A 17,944-nucleotide genomic window follows, 5' to 3' on the forward strand; every position below is an offset into this window, starting at 1 on the left:
CTACTTGCTCAATACTGTATTAATAATCAAAGGTGAAGAGCCTGTTCAGGATCTGCAGAAAGCAGAATCCCAGGATGTCCTATACACAGAAGTCTATACTCCACAGAACCACGGAGAGGGGGAGGCCATGCACACACAACCCACAGAAGCCCCCACATCAAGAGGGTAAGGCCCCCACCTCCACGGGCCAACCAGACCCCTCCCCACCAGCTCCACCCCCACTCTCCCAGCCCAGAACTAGGTCACAGGGATGACATCCTAGCAGTCCCTTGTAGCTAATAAATAACCCCCAGTGTTTTCCCAGCCAGGCACCGCCTTCCTTCCATCAGCAGCTCTGACCCTTGGCACATCCCTGGTGCTCTCCATCCCCCATCCTTCCCCACAGCTGCATATAAACCCTGGGGAGCCTGAGGTCTAAGAGCATGAGTCTCGGAAGCTGGGGGACAAGCACAGTACTCTGTACCCTCACCCCAGTCGCTCCGCTGCTAGCACAGCCCCAGGCTAAGAGCATGGACAAGCTCCTGCTTTGGGTCTTCGCCCTTGCCACTCTCCCGGGAGCCTCTGCTCAGACAGGTAGGGTGGTCAGGGAGCACGAGATGAGAAAAGGGGTTGGGGTTGGGTAAGTTATTTTTCTCCCTGCATGAGTGAGAGATCTTATTTCTCTACCCCACAGACCTCAGCGGGAAGGTGCTTGTATTCCCTCAAGAATCTTCTACTGACCACGTGACCTTGACTCCAAAGCTGGAGAAGCCTCTGAAGAGCTTTACCTTGTGCTTCCGAGCCTACAGTGACCTGACCCGTGCCCACAGCCTCTTCTCCTACAATGCCCAGGGCAAGGACAATGAGATCCTGGTCTACAAGGAAAGAGCTGGGCAGTACTCGCTGCACGTTGGAGGAACCAAAGTCACCTCCAAAGTTGCCGAGGAGTTCCCCAGCCCCACGCACATCTGTGTCACCTGGGAGTCTTCTACCGGCATTGCCGAGTTTTGGATCAACGGGAAGCCACTGGTGAAGAAGGGCCTGAGGAAGGGCTACTCGGTGGCAACCAAGCCCAAGATCATCCTGGGGCAGGAGCAGGATTCCTATGGAGGGGGGTTTCAGAAGAACCAGTCCTTTGTGGGGGAGATTGGGGACTTGTACATGTGGGACTCCGTGCTGTCTGCACAACAGATCGTGTCTGTGCAGCAAGGCTCCTACCTTCTTGATCCCAACGTCCTGGACTGGAGTGCTCTGGACTATGAGATCCAAGGCTATGTCGTCATCAAGCCCCTGGTCTGGAACTGAGGTCTTGAATCAACAAGATGCCTCGAAAATGAAATGACCAACGTGTACGGAATCTGCTCAAGACAATGCCACGTGAGATCCCATATCCAGAGGGCTTTCTTCTTTGAATTTCCTGTCTACACGTTGCCAAGTAAAAAAGTATGTTGTATCATGCCGCCTGCATTTGTTTAGTACTTGTTATGGTCTCAAGCACTTTCGCTTTGATTCACTTATTTGAAAAATCAGTGTTTGTTTTTTATCATCCAGAGCAATCAGGTTGCAAAGTGGGAGGGGAGGGGACCCCGTAACTAGGAAGACAGACCACAAAGCCAGAGCACTCCCTGAGTAGGGCAGTGGCAATACTGACAAGCTACTAATCATTTATACAAATTCCAAATGTGTGTAAAATTTCAAAAGGAATCCTATTTGGTTTTCCAACTAAAAATCAAAAAGAGGTCTAAGGTTACAGCAGAGAAACTACTATAATGAGAAAAGTAAAAATAATGTAGAAACCGACATCAAGCAATGAGGAAAACCAGCAGCAGGAGTGGAAACTAAAAATGTGGAGAAGTCTGGAGTCCTCATGCAAGATGGCAAATGTGCCTTTTTTTCTAAAAATTCCCAGTGGTATCATACGATGCTTGATTTTCAGGATCCTGCCCCGAAGTCATCAGGAATACTGCTCATGACTCCCAGTTCAAAATCCTATGGAACCCCGTCTCACAGAGAATGTAATTTAAACCGTTAATGTGACATGGTCCTCCATAACCTGATCCCCACTTACCCCCTTCAGGTAGAGCTCTTTGCACCCAGTATCCTCATTGTAGTACTACAAAATAGTTGTCCGATTTTATCAGTACTTTCATCACAAAAGCCACAAGCCACAGCTCCTCACCCATCCCCAACAGAAAGAGGGTGCCTTCTTAGAGAAGGACCCCCAAAGAGAATTTGGCAGCATATGGAAAATAAGGCAGGCTTTGCCCAGATAATGGGGCATGAAGCCAAGGGAAATCAGAAAGACCACATCCAGGAGAGCTTCAAAATAACAGAAGGGATTACTTCAAACTCCTGCATTCATTCACCCGGGATCGACCAAGAGGCAGACACCAGCTACCAGGAAGTAGGCTAGAACCCTGGAACTCCATTAACAGAGCAACAGGGTCAGGCAGGGAGTAGCGGGTAGAACCCGAGATCTGCCAGGGTGCTTAAATGGATTCTCAGGGACTTCCTAAGCACATTTCCATCTCTCTGGTGAGGTGCAAACCATTCAGAACAGCAAGTTGGCTAGCCAGGGACTTCAGCAATGTAGAAAATTCGTTTCCATTCACCAGCTCATGACTCCAGGTGGCTTGCTTTATAGTTTAACATCAACCACCTTTCGTGTACTGTGAGCACCGTACTTGTACTATGTGCGCTAGGAGAGACCAGCTCTTCCCGTGGAGGACAGGTTTTCCCCAGGAGCACATAGACATGTTCGCCCGGACACTATGCTGGGGCTCAATGGTTCACTGCTTTAGCTGAACAGCCCCCTCGGTCAAGGGACCTAAAACAAGTTTTAAGAAACGCAGCCAATGTATACTCAAATGGCATCATCTTTTTTTTTTTATTGAACACCTACTCTGTGCCAGACACTATACCAGATGAAAATACAGAATTGAGTGGATCATGGTACTGGTCTTGGAGTTTATGTTCTACCCGGCCTGCGTTAGAACCCACACCCCACCATCTTTAGGCTTTCCTCCATCTCAGGGTATATTCTACTCCCTGTCTCAACTCCGTTAGATGGGTTATTTACCCTCAGTGATCATTTGCCACTTCTTCCATGTGTCTTAGAATCTAATATCTGTCTGGTTTCTTGCCTTTAGGGACCCTCTACCTCCTGAGACAACTCTTATAGACAGAACACAGTATAACTATATGCCAGTCCTTCCTTCTAGGGGACCCACACTTCATCCAAAAAGAAACACTCCTGCGTCCCTTGTCCCCATAAACTCTAGGGGTCCAGGCTGAATGTAATGCAGAGGACACTTTTCTGCTTCTACAATGGATTTAGCTTTCCACCCAGCAACCACCCTGTCGAGGTACCAGCAGCAGGACCCGTGACTCTCACAAAGCAATAGCACTAGAGCCACAAGTCTCCCCAGAGCAGTTCCTCCCTATCCCCCCATTCATCCCCTCTGAACCCCTTGTTCTGGCCAAAGGATGAGAGTCCTTGAACTTGTCCACCATTTCCTCCGAAAATTGCTATAAGTGGATCCATGTCATGTTTTTTATTAACTAACACCTATCACATCGATGGCTCCTTCCAAACTAAAGAAAGAGAGTTCCATTTTAACCTCATTTAAAATAGAGACAGGATTTCTAGCTCCTTGCTTTAGGCATTTTTCTCAGGTATAACGGTTGTCACAAGGAAAAATAGCAGAACTCACAGAAAAACACTTCAGTCCTTGAGACTCCAGAAGGGAAATGGAAGGACCTGCAAGGCAGGGTGACCCAGAAACTTGACTGGAGAGTGATTCCATGTAAAAAACCATGGTAGAAGATGGCGGAGGAGTAGGAGACCTAGATTTCGTCTGGTCTCAGGAATTCAGCTGCATAGGGATCAAACCATTCTGAACACCTACGAACTCAACAGGAGATCAAAGAGAAGAGTAGCAACAACTCTCTGAACAGAGAAGCGACCACTTACTGGAAGGTAGGACGTGCGGAGAAGTGAATCCGAGGCGATATTCGGGAGGACAGACGGCGGGGGAGGGGGCCTCCGTCGGCCGCTTCTGGCAAGTGCTAGAGCCGCGGAGCACAAAATCGGACCTTCTAGAAGTCGGCTCCGCGGAGGGACGTCGCTGCAGTGGCTAAGCGGGGGGTGGAACCCTCACGGGACAGTGGGGTCTCAGGACCCTCAGGGTCACAGAAAGACCGGGGGTGCCTGAGTGCGGCAGGGCTCCCAGGTATCGGAGCGGGGAAGCCGGCTGCAGAGACGGAGCCGAGGCGCGGGCTCTCAGCTCGGGGTGGCCATAAACTGTGATCCGCGGCCCAGTCGGGCCACTGCTCCTCCAGCAGGGACCCAACAAGCGGCAGAGCCGGGGAGACTCCCCTTCCTTCCCGGGGAGGAGTGGCGCGAGAGCGCACCGCAGGGATCTGCTGGGTTTGGAGACTCCACACGGGGTCGGGTGCCAGAGATAGAAACGCTCGGTCACAGGCCGGGTGAGCACGGAGTGCGGCCGGAGACCGGGGACAAGGGAGTGACTGCTTTTCTCTGGGGGCGCACTGAGGAGCGGGGCCCCGAGTTCTCAGCTCCTCCGGGTGGAGATTGGGAGGCCACCATTTTTGCCCTGGTCGTCCAAGGCTGTACGGAGAGCTTGCAGGGAACAAAAGCTCCTGAGAGCAAACCCGAGCAGCTTGCTTAGCCCGGACCGACAAGGGCGGGGCAATTCCGCCTCCGGCAAAGACATTTGGAAACCACAGCAACAGGCCCCTCCCCCAGAAGATCAGCACGAACAGCCAGCAAGCCAAGACCAAGTTTACCGATCAAGGAGAACGGGAGAACTCCAGCGCTAGGGGAACACTGCACATAGAATTCATGGCTTTTTTTTTACCATGATTCATTAGTTCATCAAAGTTAATTTTTGTTAACTGTTTTTTTTTCTTTTTCCCTTTTTCAACCAACATCTTATCAATCTCTTTTTTTAAAAAAAAAACCAAACACTTTTTATTTTTCATTTTTAGAGTCATATTTTATCCCTTCATAGTAGTTACCCTTATTTTTGGCATATATATATATAAGTTGTTCTCTCTTTAAAATTTTGAGATACAGTTTCTTCTAACAGATAAAAATATACCCTAAATCACTAGTGTATTGTTCTGTTCTAGTCTCCTGCCTGATCACATTATCTACCTTTTTTTTTCTTTTTTAAATCTTCTTTTTTCAAACAACTTCTTATCTTATCAAGTCCTTTTATAAAATCTTTTATGATTTTCATCTTTACAGTCATCTTCTATCCCTTCATTGTATCAACCCTTATTTTGTACATATATGTCTTTCTTCCTTTAAAATTTTAGGAGGTACTTTTTTCTAACAGACCAAAATACGCCCAAAATCTAGTGTGTGGCACTGATCTATGCATTAGCCTGATCATATTTGATCACATTCTGCTTTTTTTGTATTGTTCTGTTTTTGTTTTTATCTTTTTTCTTTTTTCTTTTCTTTTTTTTTCCTCTTTCTTTTTTCTTTCTTTCCCTTTCTTTTCCCCTGGTTTCAGGTCTTTTCTGATTTGTATACAGTATATTTGCTGGAGACGTTGTAGCATTTTGTTCTCTCATTCATCTATTCTCCTCTGGACAAAATGACAAGACGAAAAAAATCACCTCAGCAAAAAGAACAAGAGGTAGTACCGTCAGCCAGGGACCTACTCAATACGGACATTAGTACGATGTCAGACCTAGAGTTCAGAATCATGACTTTAAAGATACTAGCTGGGCTTGAAAAAAGCGTGGAAGTTATTAGAGAAACCCTTTCTGGAGAAATAAAAGAACTAAAATCTAACCAAGTCGAAATTAAAAAGGCTATTGATGAGGTGCAATCAAAAATGGGGGCACTAACTGCTAGGATAAATGAGGCAGAAGAGAGAATCAGTGATATAGAAGACCAAATGATGGAAAGTAAAGAAGCTGAGAAAAAGAGGGAGAAACAACTACAGGATCACGAGGGCAGAATTCGAGAGATAAGTGATTCGATAAGACGAAACAACATTAGAATAATTGGGATCCCAGAAGAAGAAGAAAGAGAGAGAGGGGCAGAAGGTATATTGGAGCAAATAATAGCAGAGAACTTCCCTAATGTGAGGAAGGAAACAGGCATCAAAATCCAGGAGGCACAGAGAAGCCCCCTCAAAATCAATAAAAATAGGTCAACACCCCGACATCTAATAGTAAAACTTACGAGTCTCAGAGACAAAGAGAAAATCCTGAAAGCAGCTCGGGAGAAGAGATATGTAACCTACAATGGTAAAAATATTAGATTGGCAACAGACCTATCCACAGAGACCTGGCAGGCCAGAAAGGACTGGCAAGATATCTTCAGAGCACTAAACGAGAAAAATATGCAGCCAAGAATACTATATCCAGCTAGGCTGTCATTGAAAATAGAAGGAGAGATAAAAAGCTTCCAGGACAAACAAAAACTAAAGGAATTTGCAAACACGAAACCAGCCCTCCAAGAAATATTGAAAGGGTTCCTCTAAGCAAAGAGAGAGCCTAAAAGCAGCAAAGATCAGAAAGGAACACAGACAACATACAGTAACAGTCACCTTACAGGCAATACAGTGGCACTAAATTCATACCTTTCAATAGTTACCCTGAATGTAAATGGGCTCAATGCCCCAATCAAAAGACACAGGCTATCAGATTGGATTAAAAAACAAGACCCATCCATATGCTGTCTGCAGGAGACTCATTTTAGACCCAAAGACACCCCCAGATTGAAAGTGAGGGGGTGGAAAACCATTTACCATGCCAATGGACACCAAAAGAAAGCTGGGGTGGCAATCCTTATATCAGACAAACTAGATTTTAAAACAAAGACTGTAATAAGAGATGAGGAAGGACACTATATCCTACTTAAAGGGTCTATCCAACAAGAAGATCTAACAATTGTAAATATCTATGCCCTGAACATGGGAGCAGCCAATTATATAAGGCAATTAATAACAAAAGCAAAGAAACACATTGACAACAATACAATAATAGTGGGGGACTTTAACACCCCCCTGACTGAAGTGGACAGATCATCTAAGCAAAAGATCAACAAGGAAATAAAGACTTTAAATGACACACTGGACCAAATGGACTTCACAGACATATTCAGAACATTCCATCCCAAAGCAACGGAATACACATTCTTCTCTAGTGCCCATGGAACATTCTCCAGAATTGATCACATCCTAGGTCACAAATCAGGTCTCAACCGGCACCAAAAGATTGGGATCATTCCCTGCATATTTTCAGACCACAATGCCTTGAAACTAGAACTCAATCACAAGAGGAAAGACAGAAGGAACTCAAATACATGGAGGCTAAAGAGCATCCTACTAAAGAATGAATGGGTCAACCAGGAAATTAAAGAAGAATTTAAGAAATTCATGGAAACCAATGAAAATGAAAACACAACTGTCCAAAATCTTTGGGATACAGCAAAGGCAGTCCTGAGAGGAAAGTAGATAGCACTACAAGCCTTTCTCAAGAAACAAGAAAGTTCTCAAATACACAATCTAACCCTACACCTAAAGGAGCTGGAGAAAGAACAGCAAATAAAGCCTAAACCCAGCAGGAGAAGAGAAATAATAAAGATCAGAGCAGAAATCAATGAAATAGAAACCAAAAGAACAGTAGAACAGATCAACGAAACTAGGAGCTGGTTCTTTGAAAGAATTAACAAGATTGATAAACCCCTGGCCAGACTGATCAAAAAGAGAAGAGAAATGACCCAAATCAACAAAATCATGAATGAAAGAGGAGAGATCACAACCAACACCAAAGAAATACAAACAATTATAAGAACATATTACGAGCAACTCTATGCCAGCAAATTAGATAACCTGGAAGAAATGGGTGCATTCCTAGAGAAGTATCAACTACCAAAACTGAACCAGGAAGAAATAGAAAACCTGAACAGACCTATAACCACTAAGGAAATGGAAGCAGTCATCAAAAATCTCCCAAGAAACAAAAGCCCAGGGCCAGATGGCTTCCCAGGGGAATTCTATCAGACATTTAAAGAAGAATTAATACCTATTCTCCTGAAACTGTTCCAAAAAATAGAAATGGAAGGAAAACTTCCAAATTCATTTTATGAGGCCAGCATTACCTTGATCCCAAAACCAGACAAAGATCCCATCAAAAAGGAGAATTACAGACCAATATCCTTGATGAACATGGATGCAAAAATTCTCACCAAAATACTAGCCAATAGGATCCAACAGTACATTAAAAGGATTATTCACCACGACCAAGTGGGATTTATCCCTGGGCTGCAAGGCTGGTTCAACATCCGCAAATCAATCAACGTGATACAATACATTAACAAAAGAAAGAACAAGAATCATATGATCCTCTCAATAGATGCAGAAAAAGCATTTGACAAAGTACAGCATCCTTTCTTGATCAAAACTCTTCAGAGTATAGGGATAGAGGGTACATACCTCAATATCATAAAAGCCATCTACGAAAAACCTACAGCCAATATCATTCTCAATGGGGAAAAGCTGAGAGCTTTTCCCCTAAGGTCAGGAACGCGGCAGGGATGTCCACTCTCACCACTGCTATTCAACCTAGTATTAGAAGTCCTAGCCACAGCAATCAGACAACAAAAAGAAATCCAAGGCATCCAAATCAGCAAAGAGGAAGTCAAACTCTCACTCTTTGCAGATGATATGATACTGTATGTGGAAAACCCAAAAGACTCCACCCCAAAACTGCTAGAACTCATACAGGAATTCAGTAAAGTGGCAGGCTATAAAATCAACGCACAGAAATCAGTGGCATTCCTATACACCAACAACAAGACAGAAGAGAGACAAATCAAGGAGTCGATCCCATTCACAATGGCACCCAAAACCATAAGATACCTAGGAATAAATTGAACCAAAGAGGCAAAGGATCTGTACTCAGAAAACTATAAAATACTCAGGAAAGAAATTGAAGAAGACACAAAGAAATGGAAAAACGTTCCATGCTCATGGATTGGAAGAACCAACATTGTGAAGATGTCAATGCTACCTAGAGCAATCTACACATTCAATGCAATCCCCATCAAAATACCATCCCCTTTTTTCAAAGAAATGGAACAAATAATCCTAAAATTTGTATGGAACCAGAAGAGACCCCGAATAGCCAGAGGAATCTTGAAAAAGAAAAGCAAAGCTGGCGGCATCACAGTTCCGGACTTCCAGCTCTATTACAAAGCTGTCATCATCAAGACAGTATGGTACTGGCACAAAAACAGACACATAGATCAATGGAACAGAATCGAGAGCCCAGAAATGGACCCTCAACTCTATGGTCAACTTATCTTTGACAAAGCAGGAAAGAATGTCCAGTGGAAAAAGGACAGTCTCTTCAACAAATGGTGTTGGGAAAATTGGACAGCCACATGCAGAAGAATGAAACTGGACCATTTCCTTACACCACACACAAAAATAGACTCCAAATGGTTGAAAGACCTAAACGTGAGACAGGAGTCTATCCAAATCCTAAAGGAGAACACAGGTAGCAACCTCTTCGACCTCAGCCGCAGCAACTTCTTCCTAGAAACATCACCAAAGGCACAGGAAGCCAGGGCAAAAATGAACTATTGGGATTTCATCAAGATAAAAAGCTTTTGCACAGCAAAAGAAACAGTCCACAAAACCAAAAGACAACCGACAGAATGGGAGAAAATATTTGCAAATGACATATCAGATAAAGGGCTAGTATCCAAAATCTATAAAGAACTTATCAAACTCAACACCCAAAGAACAAATAATCCAATCAAGAAATGGGCAGAAGACATGAACAGACATTTTTCCAAAGAAGACATCCAAATGGCCAATAGGCACATGAAAAAGTGCTCAACATCGCTCGGCATCAGGGAAATCCAAATCAAAACCTCAACGAGATACCACCTCACACCCATCAGAATGGCTAAAATTAACAAGTCAGGGAACGACAGATGTTGGCGGGGATGTGGAGAAAGGGGAACCCTCCTACACTGTTGGTGGGAATGCAAGCTGGTGCAACCCCTCTGGAAAACAGTATGGAGGTTCCTCAAACAGTTGAAATTAGAGCTACCGTTCGATCCAGCAATTGCACTACTGGGTATTTACCCCAAAGATACAAATGTAGGGCCCCGAAGGGGTACGTGCACCCCAATGTTTATAGCAGCAATGTCCACGATAGCCAAACTGTGGAAAGAGCCAAGATGCCCATCGACAGATGAATGGATCAAGAAGAGGTGGTATATATACACAATGGCATATTATGCAGCCATCAAAAGGAATGAGATCTTGCCATTTGCAACGACGTGGATGGAACTGGAGGGTGTTATGCTGAGTGAAATAAGTCAATCAGAGAAAGACATGTATCATATGACCTCACTGATATGAGGAATTCTTAATCTCAGGAAAGAAACTGAGTGTTACTGGAGTGGTTGGGGGTGGGAGGGAGGGGGTGGCTGGGTGATAGACATTGGGGAGGGTATGTGCTACGGTGAGCGCTGTGAATTGTGTAAGACTGTTGAATCACAGATCTTAAACAAATAACGCAACATATTTTAAGAAAAAAGAAAAAGAAGAAGATAGCAGGAGAGGAAGAATGAAGGGGAGTAAGTCAGAGGGGGAGACGAACCAGGAGAGATGATGGACTCTGAAAAACAAACTGAGGTTTCTAGAGGGGAGGAGGGTAGGGGGATGGGTTAGCCTGGTGATGGGTATTAAAGAGGGCACATTCTGCATGGAGCACTGGGTGTTATGAACAAACAATGAATCATGGAACACTACACCAAAACAAATTATGTAATATATGGTGATTAACATAACAATAAAAAATTAAAAAAAAATAAAAGCTCTTGCAGATCATCCTAAGGGGGAAAAAAAAAAAAAAACCATGGTAGTGGCCACTTTCCCCACACTGACCACGAAGGCCGGGAGATCAGTGGGAAGCAGCAGCGCACAGTTGTGCAAGGAGTGCTGAACCCTGCAGACAGCGCTCATGAGAAAAGCAATTTTTGAATCTTTATCTTGTACAAGGATGAATCTAGTTCTTATTTGTGAAGCTACAGAAAAAACCAGGTCAGAGCACTTAGCCTCATGGCTCCAGGACTGGCTTTTACCAGAGAAGTCTATAAAGGATTTTTCCTTGATAAGAGGGCTTGCAGTTTTGTTTTATAGGGGGAAACTCCGGAGGGGTCAGAGGTTAAAGCAATCAGGTCTCCTTGAGTTTGGGATATGCCTTAACGCAGACTTGAGTTGGGGTGAGGATGAAAAAATTTCTCTAGAGCTGATCTAGAACCTACTAAGGCTGAACTCTGAAAGACACCAAGACTGTTACTTCCTTTAGCAAAAAAAAAAAAAAACACAAAAAACCCTGCAATTTGTTTACTTGGCATTGCGGCGATCTTCTGCAAATAAATCATGATTGCCTGGTATGCTCTGAAACCATGAAAGAACACAAGCAGATCCAACAAACTCAAGGTGGGTGGACTCTCAGGTAGGAGAAGACTTCCCTCCCAAAGAAAAGTCACCAGTCTTACTTAATTCAAATAGTTCCATGTAATCCTGTTTCTTAACTCCTCCCTTGCTGGCTCCCTAGATCTATTTGGTTTAAAATGAAAGGAAAAGTAAAGGACCAGGGCAAAAATTCAGGGGGTGGGGGGGAGAGACAAGAAACCCCCCCCACACACACACACACCCCATGGTCTTTTTAACTCACAATTCCTTCACACACAAAATGTCATTACAAGGCCTCAGCCTACCTGGCATTTTTTAGGTTTTTTAAAAAACAGGTTCTGTTTCTAGGCACATATTTTGGCTATAAAGATTTAGGCATTTATAAATACCTATGGCTTTTGTCATAATTTCTTCCCTTTGCAAATGGTGTTTCCCTTACACCCTCAGTGTGTTTTCCCCTCTATTTGTCTTTTTCTTCTAGTAGAAATATTGGCTTCATGGCTAAAATTTTGATGCATGAGCACATTTCCGTATTTTTCTTCCCCCACAGGGTTTCTATCCTTCTGGAATGTATAAATCATCTTGAAATCTCTCTGTGCTATACCCTGCTTTCAAGATTATCTACCGGTGTGTCCCTCACACAGAAACACCCTTAGGGTGCGGCCACCGGAGGGCTCAGGTTTGGGTGGGGGGAAGGGCTGTTTCTACGTGCCCAGCTGCTGTCACTTCTGGCCGGGTAGGCTCAGAAGGTCAACCCCCTGCCCATGTCAAAATCCTCCTTAAGTTCACGGACCCACGTTCTAACCGGTGAGCATTCATCCCAGGCAATCTGCAGTGGCCGACTGAGGAGGATGAAGAGTGTGATTTACTTCCATATCCCCAACTTCCCATCTTGTCCTCTGGGGCCACCCTCACCTCCAGAGATAGCAACAGCCCTGCATTTGTCATCTGAGCCATACGGTCCTCTCAGGAATGCTTCTGCACCTCAAAGAAAGGTGGAGAAGGGAGCTAAGTAGGTGATTGCCCTTAATCTGCACACAATGCTCAAACATCACTGGAAACATAAGATGCACTGAAATAGAACTTGTAAAGTGGAATGTGTTTGGAAAGAATGCTAGGAAAAGTCAGGGTGAGCAGATGACCCCTACTGTTGGAAGCATAGCTGGCCAGTGGGGAGGACGGGACGTGTGGAGGCCAAATCCCACTGAGCACAGCCCCCCCCCACCACCACCACCACCGAGCAACGGCAGAAGCGGTAGCTCCTCCTCGTGGCAGTGCTTCACCCCTCCCCCACAGCCCGCACACCTTTCCCCTGAGCAGATACTAACGCGGAAAGAACACTGCTTTGAACACTTCATTGTTCCGCGCTCTCACAGGTCTTCATCTGCATGGGAACACGTGCATTCATTTCCAAGTTTTAGGAAGGTCTTAGGATAGCCTTTCATGGTCTGTTCGGTTCAATCCAGTTGTGCACCATAGGCAATAAAGTTACTTTTCCCCAGGAGTCAGCCATCCTGTCTCTACCTTTATAATCTCCTCGAAGAAGGTAAATTCGTATTTACCTGAGGCATACTTTACAATGAATCTGGCCAGTTTAGGGTGAAAGCAACACTACTTTTCAGACCACAATTTAAGGATACCAGGGATTTTTTTCTTTCTCCTCCTGACAATTCAGTTGAGTACCTTCTCTTCCCTACAACAAAACGCATACTGCTTCCCTGACTCAGTATCTCCTTCACCACTTACCGTCACTCATTGCAACAGGCTCATCAAGAAACCGAAAAGGCAGATGCGATCTGTGCTTCTCATCCATGGGTTACCGAAGTTCTTTGTTCACCCCCTGTAACCAGGCTTTCCAGCCCCAGATGCTACTGAAACTGACCAGTCATCAGTCACCTCCTTGCTCAATTGAATGTCTCTTCCCAGTTCCCCTCCTTGACTTCTCCTAACTCTTTATGAGCCATACTTTTATGCTCTGCAGCAGCATGCTGGCTAGTTCAGTTCAATCCTCACTGTAAGTACATGTAAAAAGTCAGTCAAGTTTCCTGTAACCTCACTCCCTCCGTTCCCACATAACAGTGAACACATCAGAACGTCAGGTAGATCTTTGACTTTTTCTTGCATATGTAATGTATGTGCATTCACACATATGCACACACACATTTTAATCTCATTACTGTTCCTTATATGGTCTTGCCTAGTGTATTCCACACATCCATCCATGGTGACACAGCAGCACCTTTCAACAGCCCCTTCACCAAGGGAGGAAGGGTCGAGGTCTGCTGCCCAACCTAGTTGCCTCTAGTCACATGTCACTTTTTGGCCCTGAAACGCAGCCAGGGAGACTGAGGAATCGAATGTTTACTTTTATCTTCAAATTACCGCTCCACTTCATCCTTTCTACAAAGCCGCCTAGAGTCGCACGGTCACTCTGGAATCTTTACCTTTCCAGTTGGTTGGTCTTTTTAAATTACTTTGTGGCCCACCCATTTCTACCTTAAACGTTTGCCTCCTTGTTTTCCGGGCTGGAGTACTTTCCAGAAAAATCTGCAACATCTTCTAGATTGTGTTTCCCAGATTCCCAGTGTAGGTTTCCTTGATGTCCACACCTCTGCAGCCTGCTGTCACCTTGTTCTTTAAAATGGCTCAAACCACTGTCCGATAGATGGTGGCTCTCTCCCAGAGTCCCTCGCCAAACTGCTAGGAAAGATGGCGTGTGCTCGAAAGCGGAGAGGTAGGACCAGAGAGGCCCTAGGATTTCTTCCCATCATCGTCTTGCCTCCTGCTGGCTCCCTGTGGGCACGGTGCCATCACCCCGTGCTCTCTACTCCCGATACCATGAACACAAGACCACACATTGGGAGGGACTTTACATAACACAGAATATTTGACTTTGAGTTGTTAAACTTCCTTATTCTTAAAATTCCCTCTGCCCAAAAAAAAAAAAAGGTTATTTCTTTTATTCAGTTATTTCTTTTATCCTGTTACTGGTCCTTTTCTCCCGTCACTTGCCCCTCAACCCTCAAGTCCCTCTTAGCATGTTTACAACAAAGCAATTTGCCGACAGTTTGACAAAACATCTCGGCGGAGCCCAGGGTACCTCATCCACACACCCATTAAAACGTTCCTGAAGATCCTGTCCCTGAGATTAATTCTACCAACGATACACTGTTCCATGGTTTTCCTAAGGGACAGCTACCCGCAAGCGACTATCTCTGTAAAAGCCCGACTCCCTGCCCCCCATTTCCTTGTTCTGGCTGCTCACACTTTCCCTGGAGGAGACAAGCAAAGCTGGGGCAGCACGGGCTCAGGCCCCTGTGGGCTGTTCTTAAAGGCAAAAGCCTCCCATCCACGTCCTACAAAAATAGCATTCGTGAGGAGACTTTGAAAAGGTACATGTGGTGGTCTCATCTGATGGGGACTCCCGGGCCAGAGGCTTAAGGGAGGATCAAGCAGAGAGCAAGAACTGAGAAAGGGGAGAGGGGATAAGCTAGCCATTAAACCTACGCGAGCACCCTGATTACGGAGAACCACAGACCGCGTGCAAGTGTGCGTGTTCTCCGGATCGCTTTCTCCACCCCTGCGCGAGCCCATGTCGGGAGGCAGACTGCTCCATGCTGACTCCCTGTATCGTTCTCAGACACGGCAATTGAAGAATGCAGAGAAAGAGCCTCACAGAGGTGAGGGAGTTTGTTTTCCTGGGCTTCCCCAGGTTTCGTGACTATCAGATTGCCCTGTTTGTGGTTCTTCTCGCCCTGTATACATTAACCCTGGCGGGCAATGCTATCATCACGAACATCATCTGCATTGACCCTCACCTGCACACACCCATGTGCTTCTTCCTGAGCATGCTGGCTAGTTCAGAGACCGCGTACACGCTCGTCACCATTCCACGGATGCTGTCTGGTCTCCTGGCCCAGAATCAGCCCATCTCCACAGCAGGCTCAACCGCCCAAATGTTCTTTGTTGCCTTAGCCAGCAGCAACTGCTTTCTGCTCACCGCAATGGGCTATGACTGCTACGTGGTACACAGTCCTCATGAGCAAGAGGGTGTGTGTCCAGCTGATGTGTGGCACCTCTGGCATTGGCCTGGCCGTGGCAGTCGTCCAGGTGACATCCATATTTACCTTACCCTTCTGTCACAGAGTGGTTGGACATTTCTTCCATGACATCCTCCCCGTCCTAAAACTCTCCTGTATTGACACCGCTATCAATGAGATCATCAACTTTGTTGTCAGTTCATGTGTGATCCCAGTCTTCATCTCCTACGTCCTCATCGTCTCCACCATCCTCAAGATCAGCTCTGCCCAGGGCCGGAAGAAGGCCTTCGCCACCTGCGCCTCCCGCCTCACGGTGGTCACCGTCCACTATGGCTTTGCCCCCATTGCCTACCTCAAGCCCAAGTCCGAGGATTCTGCAGAACAAGACCACCTTCTCTCAGTGAGTGATGTACACCATCAACCCTCCCTTGCTGAACCCTGTTGTCTACAGTCTGAGGAACGAGGAGGTCAAGGATGCCCCACGCAGAGCTGTGGGAAAAAACATTTAATACACTGGCCCCGTCTGTACGAGACGTCTATCCCTGAGCAACATGCATCTTCACGCCTCCAACCTTACCAGCGTGTCCTGAGCAGTCCCTTCTGCGATGGGATGTGCCCATCTTGCTTCAGCACCCCTACCATCAAGTCTTAATCTTTGTTTCCATATATTCCAAAGTGTTGTGCAGGCATTTTCATCTGGGTATCTGAAAGGTCAGGGAGGATGGCATGATTTTTAAGGAAATATATCTGCATTTCTAGAGTAGGGGAGGGAACTTCTCAAAAGCACATTAAATGCAGTAGTTTTAGGTTTGAAAATAAAAATGTAACTTTCATAATATAACCTGCAGAAAATTAAACTAGACCAAACCTTCCCAGCAAGGTAAGAATAGTCAATCGCAAAATTATATCAGAACCTTTGGGAAAGATGAGATGTGTATTTAAAAAAAAAAAAAAAAAAAGTTCAGAAATTTGGAAGATACTGGTCTAGTCCTTGAAAGTTTAGCTTGTATTATTTGATTTATACTAAAGCCTGTGCTTCCATTCAGTATGGGTCCCCAGAGTGCTGGTCACAGCTGTACGCTACACAACCCTTGGGTCCAATCTGACCGTGCTCATCAGAATCTCTCTGGCTGTTGGTTCTCTCCATGGAGCCAGCTTCTCGTTCATCATTATGAAGAAAAATAAGTTGGTCAAAAAGCTGTGCTCTGTTTGGAGTGAGAACCATGAAAGTATTCTTCATTTGCACACCCCATGGCACTTCTTGGGTAATACCAAAAAATAGGAAAAAGAAAAAAACAAAACACGACAACCAACACCAGCATTCAGGAATAGTTGCTCAATCCACTCCCAACCCAAGAAAAAAGGTAGGGGGGGGGGGGGAGACACTAAAAAGAAGAAAAAAAAAAAGGTCTCCATTCCTACTAGGTCTCCTAAAGAAATTGTCCTTTCCCCCAGAGCTTCTGGGAGTTACTCTGGTTTCCTGCCTGCACATACCTCTTACTACCTCAGGTGATGGTAAGGAGGGTCGGACACTTCAGTCTCATGCCTTTTTCTCCTCAGTAATGTGCCCATTCCTTCCTTTTCCTTCACCTGAGAAAGGAATGGTGACATTCAAGGAGCTCATCCAGTGTAAGGTCTGGCTGTACAGATATCTGAGATTCTAGGTGGGAAAACCCTAGTTCTCTCAAGGTCTGGTCATCTCTTTGTAGTTTGTCCTGTGTCTGAGATTTTGGCGTCCAGGAGGCAAGCCTTCCCTCAAAGCTTTTGAGAGGTCCAAAGCCAGGTCCAAAAGTCCTAGATCTGCTAGAAGATCTTACCTGACGGTGCTCTCGCGTTCTGCACCCCATGAATCCCTCTCCCACATCCAAAGATGACATCCCCACGGGGGGAAGGGGGCATGCCTTCCTCCAGAAGGGACGGGACTCTCCGACTGCATGACAGGACCCCTCCCCCTGCCAACAAGACCACCCATAATGCCAATCCATCCTCCTCCATACCTACGGGACCAACCACTTCTCCTGTCCTCAGACCTGTCCTTCTGTGTATAGAAGGGAGGCGGTGGGACAGGGAGAGCTGTTCTGAGCAGGAAAGCAGGGTGAGGACCAAACCTGCTCTAACCCGGCCCAGCAGCAGCAGCAGCTCCCCCAGCCCCTGCTCCCTTTCCACTTCTCCACACAGCCACTCTTCCTCAGTCCAAGGAGCAAAGCAGAAGTTTTCCCCAGGATTCTCTCTCCATCCAGATGCCCCCAACAGCAGACATACCACAAGCCACCTGTGCACTCAGACGTTAATCAGAGCTGGGCCCAAGAAGAGCTTCCAGAGTCGTCCTAAACCCTAACGGAGAAACCCCTCCTCCAGACCTGCTGCCTCCAGTCATTCAACCAGGTGTCCGGGTTTTTAACTTGAGGAGTTCCTAACTTTTTAGAGAAGCTGCTGCATCAT

At 45.7% G+C, this 17,944-nt stretch overlaps 1 protein-coding gene and 1 pseudogene across 1 annotated transcript; both read left to right on the plus strand.

The window, feature by feature from the left end:
• Window positions 1-509: 509 nt before the first annotated feature.
• LOC114199109 (serum amyloid P-component-like) lies at window positions 510-1,284 on the plus strand. The gene is made up of 2 exons (XM_028090883.2): window positions 510-573; window positions 674-1,284. Exons 1-2 carry the CDS (start codon window positions 510-512, stop codon window positions 1,282-1,284), a joined length of 675 nt encoding a protein of 224 aa, XP_027946684.2.
• A 13,834-nt stretch (window positions 1,285-15,118) lies between these two features.
• On the plus strand, window positions 15,119-16,011 carry LOC114199211 (olfactory receptor 10J5-like; annotated as a pseudogene).
• Window positions 16,012-17,944: the final 1,933 nt, after the last annotated feature.

This window comes from Eumetopias jubatus, unplaced genomic scaffold (assembly GCF_037043125.1).
Source record: "Eumetopias jubatus isolate StellerSeaLion01/CBP00866 unplaced genomic scaffold, mEumJub1_p1.0 scaffold_12, whole genome shotgun sequence".
NCBI lineage: Eukaryota > Metazoa > Chordata > Mammalia > Carnivora > Otariidae > Eumetopias > Eumetopias jubatus.

Bases quoted from the DNA above. Each gene is read 5' to 3' on its own strand.
- LOC114199109 (XM_028090883.2), top strand. From the start codon at position 510: ATGGACAAGCTCCTGCTTTGGGTCTTCGCCCTTGCCACTCTCCCGGGA. The intron at 574-673 runs GTAGGGTGGTCA...TCTACCCCACAG, and splicing joins GGGAGCCTCTGCTCAGACAG to ACCTCAGCGGGAAGGTGCTT.